Below are 16540 nucleotides of genomic sequence, written 5' to 3' on the forward strand. Positions count from 1 at the left end.
TGCTGGATGGTTCATTGCCTTTTTAAATTAAATTAAAACAAAAAGCCTAATAGAAAGGCATAGGACATTTTTCTCTTGATGAAAGATATTCTTGAAAAAAAAGTTGTTATTAAACATGTTTTAATCTGATTTTATTATTTAGAGCTTGCTTTAATGATACCAAGAACTGACAGAGATGAGATTCTATTACTATTTTTCTGAAATTTAATTTTTTTTTTAAATAAAAGGTGGCTATCATCCAGTGAAAATTGGAGACCTCTTCAATGGCCGGTATCATGTTATTAGGAAGCTGGGATGGGGACACTTCTCCACTGTCTGGCTGTGCTGGGATATGCAGTAAGTGTTTTTGTCATTTGTGTGTCTGATTCCTGGTTTAGGTCAGCATCTTTGTTTGACAACAAGGTGTGGCTGAGGGCACACCTACTTCTGTCGTGGCATGTGAAGTGCTTAGCACAGGCCTGCTCCTCCTAGCTAGACTCCCCCCCCCCCAATTGGAAGTTTATTGGCCTGTTATCTTAAAATATCAACTTTATCTTACAGTGTTAACTTTCTTCTGGCTTTGTATCTGAAGCTTATTCATTGAAATTACATTACATTGGGGTCATACTGTTTTTCTTATTAATTCATCTGTACCAGAAAAAACATTCAAATATAAAATAATAATGTATAGACCTTTCAAATCAGTGGTCTCTGACTTTTTTTTTAAAGCCATGACCCATAGTATGAAACTGCATTGCTAGCCAGTACTCATATACATGTGTTGTGTGTGTATGAACTGAAACAAAAGTGTTACAAGATCTTACCCTTACTATATGTGATGAACTCTGACATTTTTCTAGTCTACCTTATTTTTATTAGGAAAAAAACAGAAACACAAAGTAAAAAAGAGGTTGTATTGACCCATGAACCCACTGCTTAATTGTGGCTCCACAATTTGAAAAGTACTATTTTAAAGGAAAGCTTATTAAAGGTTTCCATTTATTGGATAGATCTCATTATAATGATCACTTCTGCTGATATGCATTTTTTTTAAAGGGGGAAAAGATTTGTTGCAATGAAAGTTGTAAAAAGCGCCCAGCATTATACGGAGACAGCCTTGGATGAAATAAAGTTGCTTAAATGTGTAAGTACTACAAAAATGTGAATGATACAAGAAAAATTAATGACTTAAAATTTCAGAGGGATTTTTCTGGGTTTTACTGAATTAAAATTGTGTTTATTTTTTATAAGTTCAAATACTGAATCTTATTTCTAAAAGCATCACTTTTATTAAAACAATTTACTATAATGGAAATGACTTTCGGTCTTAAATGCTTCTGTTCTTGAATTCGTTTTTTTCCCATAGGTTCGAGAAAGTGATCCCAGTGACCCAAATAAAGACATGGTAGTGCAGCTAATAGATGACTTCAAGATTTCAGGCATGAATGGGATACGTATCCTTTCTGACAGTTCTGTTACTTCTTAATGGCTGAATTATATGATAGTTTTTCTTTTTACTTTAAAAAAAAGGAAATATTTCAAGCAAACTTCTGTTTGCTGCTGTGTCGCTCCGCATCAAGCCTCTAGTGTCGCTGCACGGTGTTACAAGATGGTGCGCCTGGAGTGGTCTGCAAGGGCCCTTTGGGGCTTTTTGGTGTAGTCGCATCTTATAAAATTATTTTTACAACAACCTGACTTATTTTGGCATAGAATTAGTTAATGTTTTTTATTAATTCTAGTGAAGTTTATTTTGCAGTGGTAGATGGAAGTGCACACCAGCACTTCTTTTTGCTTTAAACTTTTAAAAATCAGTACACAAGGGCTATGTATTCCCCAGTAGCTGCAGAGAATCATGTGAGGTGGAGGCAATAAAAGGAGAAATGCTCTGCGAATGTCGACATAGCAGAGTTGCACTTGCTCCTGCAGAGGACTGTCTTTCTGCCAGGTGAATATGGAAGTATTTTGGTTTTATTTATTTTGCTCCTAGTTTGTCTACTTTGGAAAAGCCTGATAAAAGTAAAGTGATGTGTTTTCTGTAGTAGTTGGTAAATCTCACATAAGCCAGTGCTTAATGGAAGAGACCTCCATTGTTTCCTTTAAAAACATTTATAATGTGGGGCCGGCCCCGTGGCTTGGCGGTTGGGTGCGCGCGCTCCGCTGCTGGCGGCCCGGGTTCGGATCCCGGGCGGGCACCGGCGCGCTGCTTCTCCGGCCATGCTGAGGCCGCGTCCCACATGCAGCAACTGGAAGGATGTGCAGCTACGGCATACAACTATCTACTGGGGCTTTGGGGGAAAAATAAATAAATAAAATCTTAAAAAAAAAAAAACATTTATAATGTAAAGTTTCTAACATACATAAAATTAGAGAGTGTAGTACAGTGAATTTCTATAAATCCGACACTCAAATTCAATAATTATCAAGGTCTGGCCACAACTGCTTCTTTTATCCTTTTTCTCTTGCTGAATTATTTCAAAACAAGTCCTAGAAGTTATGTTCTTTTACCTCTACAAATGTCAATGTGTGTCTTTGAAAAATATGAACTAAAAAAAAAATCATAAAACTCATCAAATAAAATAAAAATAATTTCTTGGTATCACATCATACTCTTTATTCAAATTTACTTGGTAATGCAAAAATGACTTTTTAAACACTTATATGAGTTATATTCTATAATCAAGGTTATTTTCTAAGTCTTTTCTCTTCTCCTTAAGTCTGTATCAACTTACTTTAGTTGTTTAAAGATTAAATTGTTCAATTTACTTTATTTTTTTTTAGAATATCATACAGAGTATTTGCTTTCTCAAAAAGAAATTATCCTGATGAAAATTGATGATTCTTGAAAGATGGAAGTTTCTTAGTTAGCTGTAAGGTTAGTTGTTCCTTTTGCTTCTTAAATAGGGATGGCTTTGTCCTAATTTTGGGTCTCTTGGAAAAGAAATGTGACAGGGCAAGGGCATCTTATGACTTCCTTATTTGTTTTGAAAATATTAGTTTTGACTGGGATCCTCGTAAGTTGTTTGCATTCTTGTCAGTTTTTATGGGGCTCAGGAGGAGGTGATTGGAGGTTGTGGGAAGGAACTCGAGTCTTATCTTCCCCCACCCTCTGCCAGGGCAGTGACAGCAGAGTAACCCAAGCCCAGAGCTCAGAGCTCGTGACTCACGTGGAGAGAAGAGCCAATGCTGTGAGTCACCAGAATGCACTTTCCGTGTTTTCACACTGCATCCTCTAAGATAGCCCTTTGGGTGACTGACATAGGTGATACCTTTGTTTCCCCAGGTTCAGGAGTAGTGAACCGCTTATTCAGAACCCTGTGACTGATGAGTGCCAGAGGCGTGTCAAGAGCCAGGGTCATCTCCTTCCTGATCTTTTTCTCTTTCCTTTATGTCATGTTTGGAACAGATCCGGCATTTTGATGTTTGACCTGCTCAAGCTCCAGAAGCCTGAGGACAAAGCCTTCTCCCAGCTTAACCCCCAGAATAACGTCCTGTTTCTGTATCTGCTAAGTCGTGATCCCTTAGGGAAGAACTCCCCTCATACCCTACGGATTTGAGGAAGTTTTTGTATTTCTTCTAGAGATTGGACGCAAGGATACTAGCATGTACCAGTGACTGCTGATGTCACCTTGCCCTTTGCCTCATGATCACTTCTGCTAACTGCTGAGAGCATTTTTCCCTCTAGTAGCTAGAAGGGTAGAGCTCGTCCTTCTCTGACCCTGCTCTCTGAGGGAGCCTATTGGTTTGTGGGCAGGCAGGCAGCCCCTCCTGTTGAATCAGATGGCCAAGGCAGTTCCTGGGATGGCTCACAGGGAGAAGGTTTCTTTGGAGAAACCATCTGATTTGTAGGTAAATGGAGGTTTTTTTGGCGTATATATTCTAGTGGCTATTTTTTACTGTTAAATAAAATACTAAGAAACCATCGCAGTCCGGATTTGTCATTGTTTTGCGAAGACTTCATAATTTAGAAATCTTGGGCTTCGGATCTGTGTCTGTTACTAACTTTGGTCCATAGTTTTGCCGTTTTTCATAATGAGCCTGGGATATAGTAAGAAACTTCTGGCTTTAGATGATCTATGCATAAATCTATAGTTTGTATGTTCTCCAACATTGTAGAAATATTTTTCTTATTTTTATTAAAAATATTTAAAGCAATGGTTACTGTGATGTGGTAGATGCAGGTATTGTAAAAAAATATTAAATCAACTAACCTTCTTTAATAGCCTTCTATAGGCCTCCAGGGGTGAACAAAATACTCTTAAAGGGTTTCAGAGCCATTTTAAATCTTCCTGTATGAATGACATGAATATATTTGTATGATGGACTTTGGTGGGTCATAGACCCAGAGGGTCAGTGATTGACTAGAATTTCTGTTTTTGTTTTTTAAAAAAACCATGTTCCTGAGATTTCATTATTATTGGTTGGTCTTAATGCCATGTCTTATATTGTGATCATATATTCTTAAGAACTGCCTGTAGTATTAAAATTGTCTAGTTATGCAGCAAAAGATATTATTGAAGGAAAAAATTAAATGTCTTCAATGTGTTTGGTAAATTTCTGTTTTATGAAGTGTTTCATCTGGCCTATGGACTAGAAATTTAGGTAGGCAGGCAGGACACTTAGGACAGGGAAGTTGTTCATTGTTTTCCTCATGAGTTTCTATGATGCTTCAGTCTCGCTCACGTTCATTGAGGCTGATGGTCAAGGAGGAGTGTGTGATGTGAGCGAGCGCACAGGAGAGTTGTGGGGCTAGTCATGGCTCGGCCGCCTCTGGACTGTGTGACGCAGTAAGTTCTCGAAACTCTCTGAGGTTTACTCTCCTCATTTCTGTGTTGGGATAAGTACATTATTTCCTAAGGTTGTTACGAATACACATTAAATAATATGTGGCACATAATAAGTACTTAGTAAATGTTAGATTATTTTATTTAGGTGAGAAACAGCAAATGACCACTTTTGGGTATTATTGATATGACTGATGTTGCGTTTTACAAAGAAATAAATGTTTTGTTTGCCAAGTGCCACAGTGATGCTGCTTTTAGTAACTGCATCACTCCAGGAAACATATCCATAAATGATCCTTAACCGTGTCCCAGATGTCTGCATGGTCTTTGAAGTGCTTGGCCACCATCTCCTCAAGTGGATCATCAAGTCCAACTACCAAGGCCTCCCCATACGTTGTGTGAAGAGTATCATTCGACAGGTGAGGCTGATGAGGGCAGCCCCCACCCCCTCCCCAGTACCTAACTGGCTAGTTTTCCAACACGAATTCCTGGTTTTACATTAAAAAAAATGTGTGTGTGTGTGTGTATACACACTCACAAACCTATACACATATATATATTTTAATGTGTATATAATTCCTGTTTTAAAAATATATACATGTAGTGCATAGCATTTTTAACTCGTTAAATCAATTTTATATTTATTTGATGATGTGCCTTTCTGTCTTGTAAAGGGAGCAATATGTAAATGTCAGGCACACATTTCCTTTGGTGTATTGATCTTTTTTAAGGTAAGTGATGTGGTATAATAAGAAATTGTTTTATCCAGTATCGTTACTATAAAATGTGCCACTTATCTTAGTTCCTTAGAACTTAGTTTCTTAGAAAATAATTCATAAGAAGTAGATAATTTATTGTGTTTATTTGCTATTTCTAAGTATCTTTGGATGGAGGGTAAATGAGAGAGAATTTAAAGAATGTTTAAGTTATATAGGAAGTATTGAGTTAGATTTGTACTTTGTTCTATTGCCTTGACAAAAGAAAACCTTTAGCTAAGGTCTGGTTTGGCGATGCTGCTTCAGCAAATATTAATAGAATGAGAGTACACACATATGGAAGAGCTCCTTCTACTTAGAAATGTTTGCCGGATTCAGTTTTCTGCATGGAATGTATCAGTCTGTATTCCCCATTGCCCTTACAGCCTAAATTAGGAAAGTTGTAGATATTACTTATTCTAGATTACCGCTTCTGATATAATGGATAATTACCATGGATAATTCTGCAAAGTGAGTAATATATGGTTTGCTTGAGAAGACAAGTAGGTGGTCTGGAACCCTTCCCTTGCCCCCAGGCCCCAAGCTGGAGCTGGACCTGCCAGGGGGTTCTAGACCTGAAATACAGGCCTTGGTCCAGAATTCTTAAATAAGAAAAGAATCGGGGAATGATTCGATGCGCAAGTGAAGAATTGTGAATTCAAGAGATGGGTGCCTAAAAAAGAACCTTTTTCCTAGCAATTGTAGATAGTATTTGCATGCATGCATATGAGGAGATTTTTGAACGCATTTTATAAAAACTTTGAAGCTTAAATTTGTTTAGTAAAAGCATCGTAGATTTTGCTTCTGAAATTGTGTATAGGTAGCTTTGTCTAATCAGCCTGTGAGTTCTTCTCTTCGTTTGTCTTCCTGTGCTGCAGATCAGCAGCTTGTTTTCTAATGCTGTAGGTGGTGTTTGAGAAGAGGGCTGGAGAGAGGAGGGCTCTCTGCCTTGGCGTACACAGTGGGGTACTGTCCTTATCTGTGGTGTTATGTTAGGTATACATACCTGCCTCCTGTAGATTTGTGGCTGGCTTTTGTTTAATAATATGTCTGTTCCCTTTTAGATTTTAGATAGTACCATTTTAATTCATTATTTTAACATGGCTAATATCTCAAGTGAAAAAACAGTAGTTTTCCTTTAATGTAGAAGAAGATACACGATAAGTGAGGAGGAAAGTTACTACGTATGTTAATTGAAGTTATTTGATCCCCAAATGACACTTTGGTATTTACAACTGTTAGTGGCAACTTGAAACTCTAAAAAAATCATCTTGTTAAAACTCTAAAAAAATTTCTTAATTATCTCTGATAAATCCTGAAAATATTACAAGTTGAAAGAGTCTGTAAATCTAAAGATGAAATTCTTGGAGTTGAATAGAGCTTTAATGCATACTTGCTGAGTGAACAAGTGATTTAATGAATGTGTTAGCCTCCCTGTAATTCCTGTACACTGTGCTTTGGAGACGAAGAGCTCTGGTAGTATTTTATTGGTTTAGAAAAATTTCAGGATGAAAGTTTGTTTTTATGTGGTTTATACTTAGATCTTATAGGCAGTATTAGTAGAAGTTTTGTTTTAGTGTGAACCCATCTTTAATTTTATTTAAGAAAAATATTATCATGGAATCTGGATTTTTTTCCCTAAACTTATAGCTTTCAAAGTAGTAAATTGTTATGTGTCGCAGTTAATAATCTGTATACCTGAATTTCCCTTCCTTTCCTTTGATTTAGCCTATGGGTTCAGTATTCCTGACTCCTAGGGCACACTCGGAAGATCTTTTATCAGTAGACCTACACAGTTACATCACGTCCCGGAGCAGCTGAGGCAGACCAGCTTTCCACCACTCTCACTGTGTGGCCTCCTTCACCTTCTTGTAATTACTTCACGGCATTTCAGTCGTCCCTGTTGCCCTGTCACTTGCTATGCTCACCAGTCACTGAGCCCTTGGTCCCTCCAGTGCTGTGCCTTTTACTCTTGATGTCATTTCCATTTCCAGCGCCTCCATCCTTAGTTCAGGCCCTTGTCTGCTCCAGCTGGTACCTTTCACAGGCTTCTCTCTACTCCCCCGGAGTCCGGCCCATCTTATTTCCACTTCCCTATTCCAGGTTATTCTCCTTTCCATTGGCGGTTACCTTGCTAAGAAAGACTTTGTTTAATAATTCATATTCCCCATTTAGAAACCTTTAGTGGCTTTCCATTGCCTTATCGTTGGCTTTCATGAAGCAGTATGTGCAGTAAAGAGCTTGGGTTTTGGTGTTAAATATACCCTACTCTAGCTAAGGACTTTGGCCAAGTTACTTAACCTCCTTAAGCCATAATTTCGTCATGAATAAAATGAGAATAATGTGCCTTCCTTATTGTTAAGATGTAAAGGGATACTACTCTTAATAATTACAAATATTTATTCAGTGCTTACTATGCACTGGGCACGGTTCTGAGTACTTTGCAAATTTTAGTTCTTTGAATCCTCACAGTAACTCTATGAAAAGAGATATTTTTACTCTCTCAATTTTATGGAAGAGGAACTGAGGGACAGAGAGGTTAAGTAACTTGCCCCTAGTCAGGAAGTAACTTAAAAAGTAGTAAATGGTGGAGCAGGAATTCAAACCAGGTAGTCAGGCTTCAGAACTCATGCTTTTACCATTTTGCCAAGCAGCCTATCATGTCCTTGAAATTGTGCTTGCCCTTTGTCCACTAAAAGTTAAATCACTGTTCTTCCTATGAACCTGTTTAAGTTCTGCCATCTGGTGTAAGTCCATATTTCCCCTTATAAACCTTGATCCGGCTCCTTTTACTTGGGAGGTAAATTTTTTTCACATTAATTAATCTTTTAAATAGGTAATATGCATAGATATTCTAAAATGTGTGTCCTTTGTGTACCCAGTTTCCCTCCTGGAGTCAACCAAGTTGCCAGTTTCCTATGAATATTCACTAGTGTCCCAAGCATTTATAAATACATGCCGATTTACCAGAATTTTTATTCATAAATTTTTACTAGTTTCATTTTGTAGGTGGTATTTTAGAGAAAGTACTCACCTTGCTGTTTTTTAGCTTCACATCTTTGATCGTTTCTTTTGTCCAGGGTGCCGAAAATACCATCCTTTCTTTTCTACCCATGTTTTTAAAGACTCAACCAAACTCCCACCTCTGTGACAGGGCTTCCTGCAGCCTGCATTTGGCCTTTCCTAAGAATTGCAGGGTCTTATAGGATAGGCCAAAGCTTCTCGACCCCAGCACTGTTGACATTTCGGACTGGATGTTCTTTGTTGTAGGGCCCTGTGCTGTGTGTTGTAGGGTGTTTAGCAGCATTTCTGGCCTCTACCCACTAGGTGGCCTGTATCAGCCACCACCTCACCAGTTGTGACAATTAAAAATGTCTCTGAACTTGTCACGTGTCCCCAAGGAGGCAAAATTCTCTCTCAGTGATAACCACTGGAATAGAGCAAAGTCCAGTGGATACAGGCCTTGGCAGTAGACTTAATTTCAAATTTTAACTTTGGCCCTTACTATTTTGTGACCGTTGTCAAATTACTTAACTGCTGTGAATCTGTTTCCTCATTTGTAAAATCAGGATGGTAATATGTAATTTGTGGCTTTATTTTGGAGATTAATACTGAGAGACTCCTGATAAAGCATCCAGCATAGTGACTAGCACAAAGCAGCCATCATGTCTCCCCAACTGCGTTGTGATCACCTCAGAGTTATGGACCATGTGTTGTGAGTTCCACATCTCTTTGTAGCTTCCTTTATGTAGTAGGTGGTAAAGAAATGTTTTTGATAGGTTTCCTTTCTTAAATGAAAAAAGAAATGTATGTTCTTCTTATTCTTTACAAAATGGCTGACCTTTCTGTGATTTGACAGGTTCATAGATGAACATTACCACTTGTTTATTTCCTAAAAGTAATTACATAATCGAATCAATTGCTTTTTCAAGGTTTCCTTACCCAAGTATCAATCCTTTGATCCGTTCTTAGCTGTCTTCATTTAGCCATGGTGACCTTGTGTTGGGTAAGAGAAGGGCCATCCTGGTGGCTTTTGATGATGGTGGTGAGGACGCCATGTGCAGCCTCCCCCAGGCTGCTTCTCTGGCCTCAAGGGTGGAGTCTTCTGGTTGTCTGTTCACCCCCCAGCTTTCATTTCTTTTTTCTTTTTAAGTCAGCTTTATTGAGGTCTATTTTATGTCTAGCTCTTATTTCTAAATCCAAAAGAAGAGAAAGGGTGCTTGTGTTGGCAGTATTTGTTATTTGTGGTGCATTAAAGATGTACCACAGGTGATGGTTTTTTTTAAACACCATTGCTGTTCTTTAAACGTGGTTTTGACTTTCTTATGCAATTGAAAGGGTAGCTGGCATTTTACTTTTGAAACTTCATGGTTTTTTGCCCTTTCCAGAAACCTTGTAAAGAAGTGGCTGCTTGCCATTAAATGAAGCTTGGTAAGGGCAAGGCCCTGATTTTGGTGACTTTGCTACAACACTGGAAAGACTAGCAGTTATAGCTTGTAGCCCTGGATTTTTAAATTATTATTACTCTTTCCTGTTTTCATGATTGTTACACATTCTGCTCTCTCAGGCCCTCACTTGAGTAAGTGTTTTAGTGAGCGTTCACAGTTTTAGGTGCTTTATTTGTATTATGCTGCATGGTCCTCACCACAACCTTAGGAGGCCAGGGATATTGTCATCTCTACAGAAGGCATTGCACAGAGAGGATAAGAATCTCCCCCAGGTCCCTCGGTTACTGTAGGGGTACTAAGATTTGAATCCAGGTGGTGTAATTACACAATCCATGCTCTCACTGCAGGGTAGTGTGAAATGTCTATGGAAAGATTTGGGAGCATTTTAGATTATAGCCTGTCTTTATGAAAAGTGTGCATTCATGGGGTTGGCCCAGTGGCATAGTGGTTAAGTTTGCATGCTCTGCTTTGGTGGCCTGGGGTTTTCAGGTTCAGAACCCAGGCGTGGACCTATGCAGCGCTCATCAAGCCATGCTGTTGGGGCATCCCACATACAAAATAGAGGAATATGGGCACAGATGTTAGCTCAGGGCTAATCTTCCTCAGCAAAAAGAGGATGGATTGGCAATGGACGTTCGCTCAGAGCCAGTCTCCCTCACACACACACACACACACACACACACACAAAAGTGCATTCATGTCTTTGTTTGTGGTAGTTTTCTTTTGCCTTCATAGTGCAGCATACAATTAGATTGTTTAAAAGTATAGCTATTAGATTTTATTTAAGAGGTCATTTGTCATTTGTAGTATGTGCTGCAATATGTAAGCTAGGGGGACTTTTAGAATGCAGTGCTTTTTCAGACCCACCTTTGGGGCAGAGGACCCTGCGGGCCCAAGAGGCGTGGTCCTGCTTGGGCAGGCTGGCTCACCTGTTATCATTGAATGATTTTGTCTACATTTAGTGTTTATTTACCATTTGAATTATTTCACTGGTCCTAGTTCATTATGATCGAGCCAGTATTGTTCAATTTCAGCCCAGAAGATTAATTTTAAATTGGTGAGCATGTTTATATTTTGGATTTGTTCCGTGTGGTGGTACATATGATTCTGTACTAACTTGGAATCTCCTCAGGATGTTGGATCTTCAGCTCAGAAATAGGGTGGAGTTGCTCCCTTGCAAGGGAGTGAATCCTCTCCTACCTCATTGCTCTCTGTGGTCGTAATGCTCGGCACAGTGGCCTCCTCTTGTCCTGATCACGTTCGGAAGCCCAGCTGCTGGGTTTTCTCATTGATTCTCACTAGTCAGTGTTGATGGAACAAGGAGCTGAGGCTGTTTGAGGACAAAGTGGATCAGGACACCATCCACTGGAACTTTCATCTGGTGTGTGTCTAGTTCATGTCCTCTTTCAGTATAGCCCGCATTTCCCACGTTCTCCATTCAGTTAATTAACATCAGGTGTGTCAGCAGCAGTTCGTAGGAGTTACCTCATGTCTGTCTCAGGGATGCAAAGAAGTCCAGTGGGAGCCTGAGCTTCCTGGGAGGACAGTTTCTCGGCTTGAGGAGAGCCCGGCTGGTGTTTCCTGCACACCCACGAGGAATCAGCATCCGGGGAAGGGCTCCTGCTCTGGGCGGCCATCTGCTCTGCCCACCCCCGCCACTCCATCCGGGTACCGGTCAGGCCTCTCCTGGTGCGGCGTTAGCAACGCCTTACCCCAGAGTGAGAGGCAGGCCAGGTCTCCTGGTCTTGTGTCCTTGTTTCGGTGGGGGAGGAAGAAAGTCCCACGTTGTGACCTGAGTCAGAAAATACTTTGGAAAGTTGCTCTCATTCTTTTTCTCTTTTCAGTTTAGAATTTGAGGGAAGCTTCAGTCTGCAGGCGGTGAGCAGGGCTTGGGGGAGGCCTTCTAGAGAAGTCTCTGCGTTACTTTCGGCGTACTCCTCCTCTTATATCTGCAAGATGACAGGACCTATTTTAGCAAGCCGCTGTGGCGAGGAGCAGGTTTAAGTTGCTAACACAAGTAATAGACGATCTCTGGCACGGTTCATAGGGGTATAGAAAGGAGCCTTAGAGACCACCTTGACCAAGCCCCTTATTTTACAGCTGAACTTGAGGTCAGGGAAAGAAGAGACTTGCTCGGAGCCATAGCTTTTAGTTCCTGAACCAGAACCAGGGCCTCCCACCCTCAGCCCTGGGCTCTGCCTTCATTTCTGCACTGCTGCTGCCTGCAGGCCTGCCCTCATCTGGAGAAAACTGGCCCCTGCTCCTGCACGGTGTGACTAGGCTCCTCTGCGAGGGATGCAGCCCAGTCCTGGTCCATCTGGGGTAGATTGATCGCAGCTTTCATGGCAGCTGTAGGTTTGAGCAGGTGGCAGCCGAAGGATCTCTGCAGCCTCTGCTGCCTCCTGCTGATGAGGCCAAGTGTGTTTTTTAGGCAAGAGAGAAACATGCTGATTTGACCAATGAAGGCAGCAGAGGGGAGATTAATACAGGCTACTTTTAACTCTGTTTTTAAGAATTCTCAAGGGGAGATCTATCCTTGGGCATGAAGCTTGATTTGTTGATTTTTATTTTTTTGCATCATCACAGTTATTCTGCCTAAATGCTTGAAAGATTGCTCATTATTATTGTTTGAGTCTGGATTCTGGGGTGCTTTATTGCTTTAAACTTCACTGGCTGAGAACAGAAATGATATTTTTGAAAATAAAATAAATTCTTAGCTTACAGCTAAAGATTTTTTAAAAAACAGTAGTCCAGAATTAAAAGAAATTATGGAATCAACGTTTTATTGCTGGGATGTACCACAGAAGTTATCAGGTAGAGCCCATTCATATGAGAGATGGGAGAAGTGAGACCCAGAGAAATTTAATAAATGACTTAGCAAAGTTACAGTCATTTGGTCAGTGTCAATATAAGTCTTCTGAGTCTACCGCTTATTTTGAGCTTCTTGTGAGCTAGACCTTGTTATTGTGAGATTTCCATAGATTATTTCTAATTCTTACCGTATTTCGAATAGATATATTTCCCTTCCTTTTATAGATATGAAAATGGAAGCTCAGGCAGCTTAAGTACTTTGCCCAGTGAATGAATGATTGAGCAACAGTTTAGGAGCAGTGTAAATCCCAAGGTCGTGTTTGAACACTGCGCCGTGCAGCCTCTCTTACTGTTTACTTTCCTTTAATGATTTGCATTATCTTAATTAACTTACTTAATTTGTCCCAGTGGTAAAGTCTGTTGTTTGTGTTCATTGTCAGACGTTACAAGCTGTGCGTCTTAAGGAAAGTTAACCCAGTTGAGTACAATAGCCAATATTTTAAAAATCTGGAACCTTAAATTCTTGCTGAGAACACTTTGCTGGTCTCAAGTGCCTCATTGTCCTTGGGAACTCATATTAACACATTTGGATGCTGAATCATATTAACTCTTGCCTGTGTAGCCTCTTAGGTTAGTAAAACAACCTAAGAACTGTGAAAGAGGTAAGGTGGGAAGATAAGGGTGACTTGTGCATGAGATGGTGTTGAAAAGATCTTTTAGGAAAGATGCTTGATGTTTACTTTGAGTTAATGTTTGATCATTGAAATGAAATTTCATTGGAATAATTTAATTTTAAACTGTTCGGAGTTTCTCGAAAATCTTGTTTCTTTGACTTCTATAGGCTGGAAATCATCAGTGTGCCTGTCTTGATTTCTTGTACTTTTCAGACTCTCCCTTCTTATTCAGATATAAAAATTCAATGTATTATTTCAGTTTGCACAAAGAAAACGCATGAATGTCAGTGTTGTATAACATACAGGCAATTGGATTGTGTTCCCTTCAAGATTATAATCTTATTCTTTACAGAAATATGTAATGATATCTTTTTTACTATTGGTCCTTTGATATTTTAAACATGATTTAAACATTCTAATTGCATAATTTAAACATATTAATAACATTAAATATTCTAAGGTAAAAAGTGAAAAATATTTCCTTCTCTTATTATATATCTGTCTGTTTTACTGGTATCTACTAGAAACTCATCAGCATGTTAAATTTGTGTTTGCTGTGCCCATGGTTCAGCTTGGTTTCTTTTTGGCCAATTCCTTCCCTCCCCTGGCATGAGACAGTAAGCTCTATGAGGACATGAGGACTGTACAAGCCGCTTGAAGACAGGGAACTTTGTTTTTGCTGTATGTCAAACACCTAGAATCAACTGATGCTTGGTTAGTGAAGTCATGTAAAAATACTTCCTAGGAAAAGTTATTTTAGATGAGTGTAGGAATTTTCATCCTGTGTAAGAGACAGGTCTTCCTGTTTTCATTTTCTTTCTGAAACCTCTGTCCCCTCACTTCCCAAAGCTGTGTCGTTTGCTAAGGTTGTTTAGCCAGATACTCTAGGTAGATAGGAGCATCGGGTTTTTATTGAGAACTTTTCAGAGTTGGATGATATTATATATCTTGTCTTTTTCCCACTTCCTTGTCTATTGTGGACAAGACCCCTAAATGCCTTAAAATGTTTAAGTGATGATATTTGTTAGATGCTAATATTTATTGAGCATGTGGAATTTCTAATGTATAGGAACATGATCTCTCTTTTTCAAATAATTTTTGTTTATGGAAAGAATTGAAAGAATTTCTCTCTAATGGAAGTAATTCCAGAAAAAAATGACCTGTTATTTAGATTACTGGCACTCTGTATGTTTTGTGGTTTTTTTTTTAAATATATATGATCAATATTTTGGTTCAACGTTTTTTTTTTTAGTTCAGTGCTACAGTAGTGTCTGGATACCATGGCTGTTTAATCCTCCTTTCCTGCAATGTTAAAAATACATGCACATCATTAGCCATCATGGAAATGCGGATCAATGACATACACACTTTATACCCACTAGGGTGACTAAAATAAAAAAGACAGATAAAAACAAGTGTTGGCCATGATGAAGATACACACTTTATATACCCACTAGGGTGACTAAAATAAAAAAGACAGATAACAACAAGCGTTGGCCATGATGAAGAAATTGGAACCTTCAGATGTTGCTAGTGGGAATGTAAAATGGTACAACCACTGTATAAAAATAGTTTGGCAGTTCATCAAAAAGCTAAACATAAACCTTATATCCTTATGACCCAACAATTGCACTCCTAGGTATATACCCAAGAAAAATAAAAACATATGTCCACACAAAAACTTGTACATGAATGTTCATGGCAATGTTATTTATAATAGCCCCAAAGTGGAAAAAACCCAAATGTTCATCAAGTGAATGGCTAAACAGAATGTGGTATATCCAATGGAACATTATTTGGCAGCTAAAAGAAATGAAGTATTGATACATGCTGCACATGGATGAACCTTGAAAACATTATGCCAGTTACTAAAGACCACTTGGTATGATTCCATTTATATAAAATGTCCAGAATCGGCAAATCTATAGAGAAGGTTAGATTAGTGGTTGTTTAGGGCTGGAGGAGTTTGGAAGAGATGGGGAGTGACTGCTAATGTTTCTTTTTTGAGTGATGAAAATGTTCTAAATTAGATAGTAGTGATAGTTGCACATCTAAATACCATTGGGTTATACACTTAAAAGAGTGAATTGTATGGTATGTAAATTACATCTCAATAAAGTTATTAAAAAAGTGTATAGAGAGATGCATTTGCTTCCATGAACATAAATTATCTCCAGAATGACATACATCAGTTGCTTGTGGGAAAGAGCTGTGTTCCCATGGGGGCCAGGGCAGGAGGTAGATTTTTACTAAATACTCTTTTGTGTCTGTTGAATGTTGTGCCTTGTGATAATATTACTTATTTTCTGAATGTTGAATAATAAAGTTATTAATAACTCATTTCTTCTCTTGATTTTACTGTGACCAGGTCCTTCAGGGGTTAGATTATCTGCACAGTAAGTGCAAGATCATTCATACTGACATAAAGCCGGAAAACATCTTGATGTGTGTGGATGACGCATATGTGAGAAGAATGGCAGCAGAGGCCACTGAGTGGCAGAAAGCTGGTGCTCCTCCTCCTTCGGGGTCTGCAGGTGAGGAGCTGAGCCAGCTTTGTTTCAGTCTGTTTGGGGACATTGAGAGCCTGCAGAGTTGCACATTGAAGGCAGTTGAATCAAGCACGTACATATTAGGAACTTTTGTAAGAGCCTGATTGCTAGAAATAACTAGATTTTTTTCTTGAGACGGACGATGCCCCAGTTAAATTATACCTTAATATTTGAATTACTTACCTTTGTCCTCCCTTAAAAGGTCATTTAATTCTTACCTGCTGCTTCGTCTACATTTGAACATTTTATTGTGTTGCCCATTTGTCTGCAGAGAAGCATGTAGTAACTAACAGGTTTCATGTAGCTGACTTGTAGTCATCAGAATCTTTTTCTAGCTTCAGGCTTATTGGAATGCTTCCTAGTCTCCAGTTAACATAGCTACATCAATTTGAATTTAACTGGTAGATTTGGAATCAGTTACAAAAGACCCAAGGGTGAGAGAAGAAGCCCAAGGGACTTGAGTATTGGCATCGTGTATAGTTTTATTTCTGGTTTTCACAGAATGTAATGGTGCAGTGAAGTGTTGACTGTGCTCTCACCCTC

At 39.0% G+C, this 16540-nt stretch overlaps 1 protein-coding gene across 10 annotated transcripts in view; it reads left to right on the plus strand.

Moving 5' to 3' along the window:
- SRPK2 (SRSF protein kinase 2) overlaps nucleotides 1–16540 on the plus strand; it is a 231943-nt gene that overhangs the window by 186587 nt on the left and 28816 nt on the right. For all 10 annotated transcript variants that reach the window (XM_087440559.1, XM_087440748.1, XM_087440507.1 and 7 more), the window contains 5 exons: nucleotides 228–336; nucleotides 1036–1123; nucleotides 1346–1433; nucleotides 5073–5179; nucleotides 15817–15982. In XM_087440559.1, the coding sequence (XP_087296685.1) occupies nucleotides 228–336; nucleotides 1036–1123; nucleotides 1346–1433; nucleotides 5073–5179; nucleotides 15817–15982 (558 nt within the window). The remainder of the gene's footprint in view (nucleotides 1–227; nucleotides 337–1035; nucleotides 1124–1345; nucleotides 1434–5072; nucleotides 5180–15816; nucleotides 15983–16540) is intronic.

Source organism: Ceratotherium simum, chromosome 1 (genome assembly GCF_057802395.1).
Source record: "Ceratotherium simum simum isolate JZ-2026a chromosome 1, ASM5780239v1, whole genome shotgun sequence".
In the NCBI taxonomy this organism is placed as follows: domain Eukaryota; kingdom Metazoa; phylum Chordata; class Mammalia; order Perissodactyla; family Rhinocerotidae; genus Ceratotherium; species Ceratotherium simum.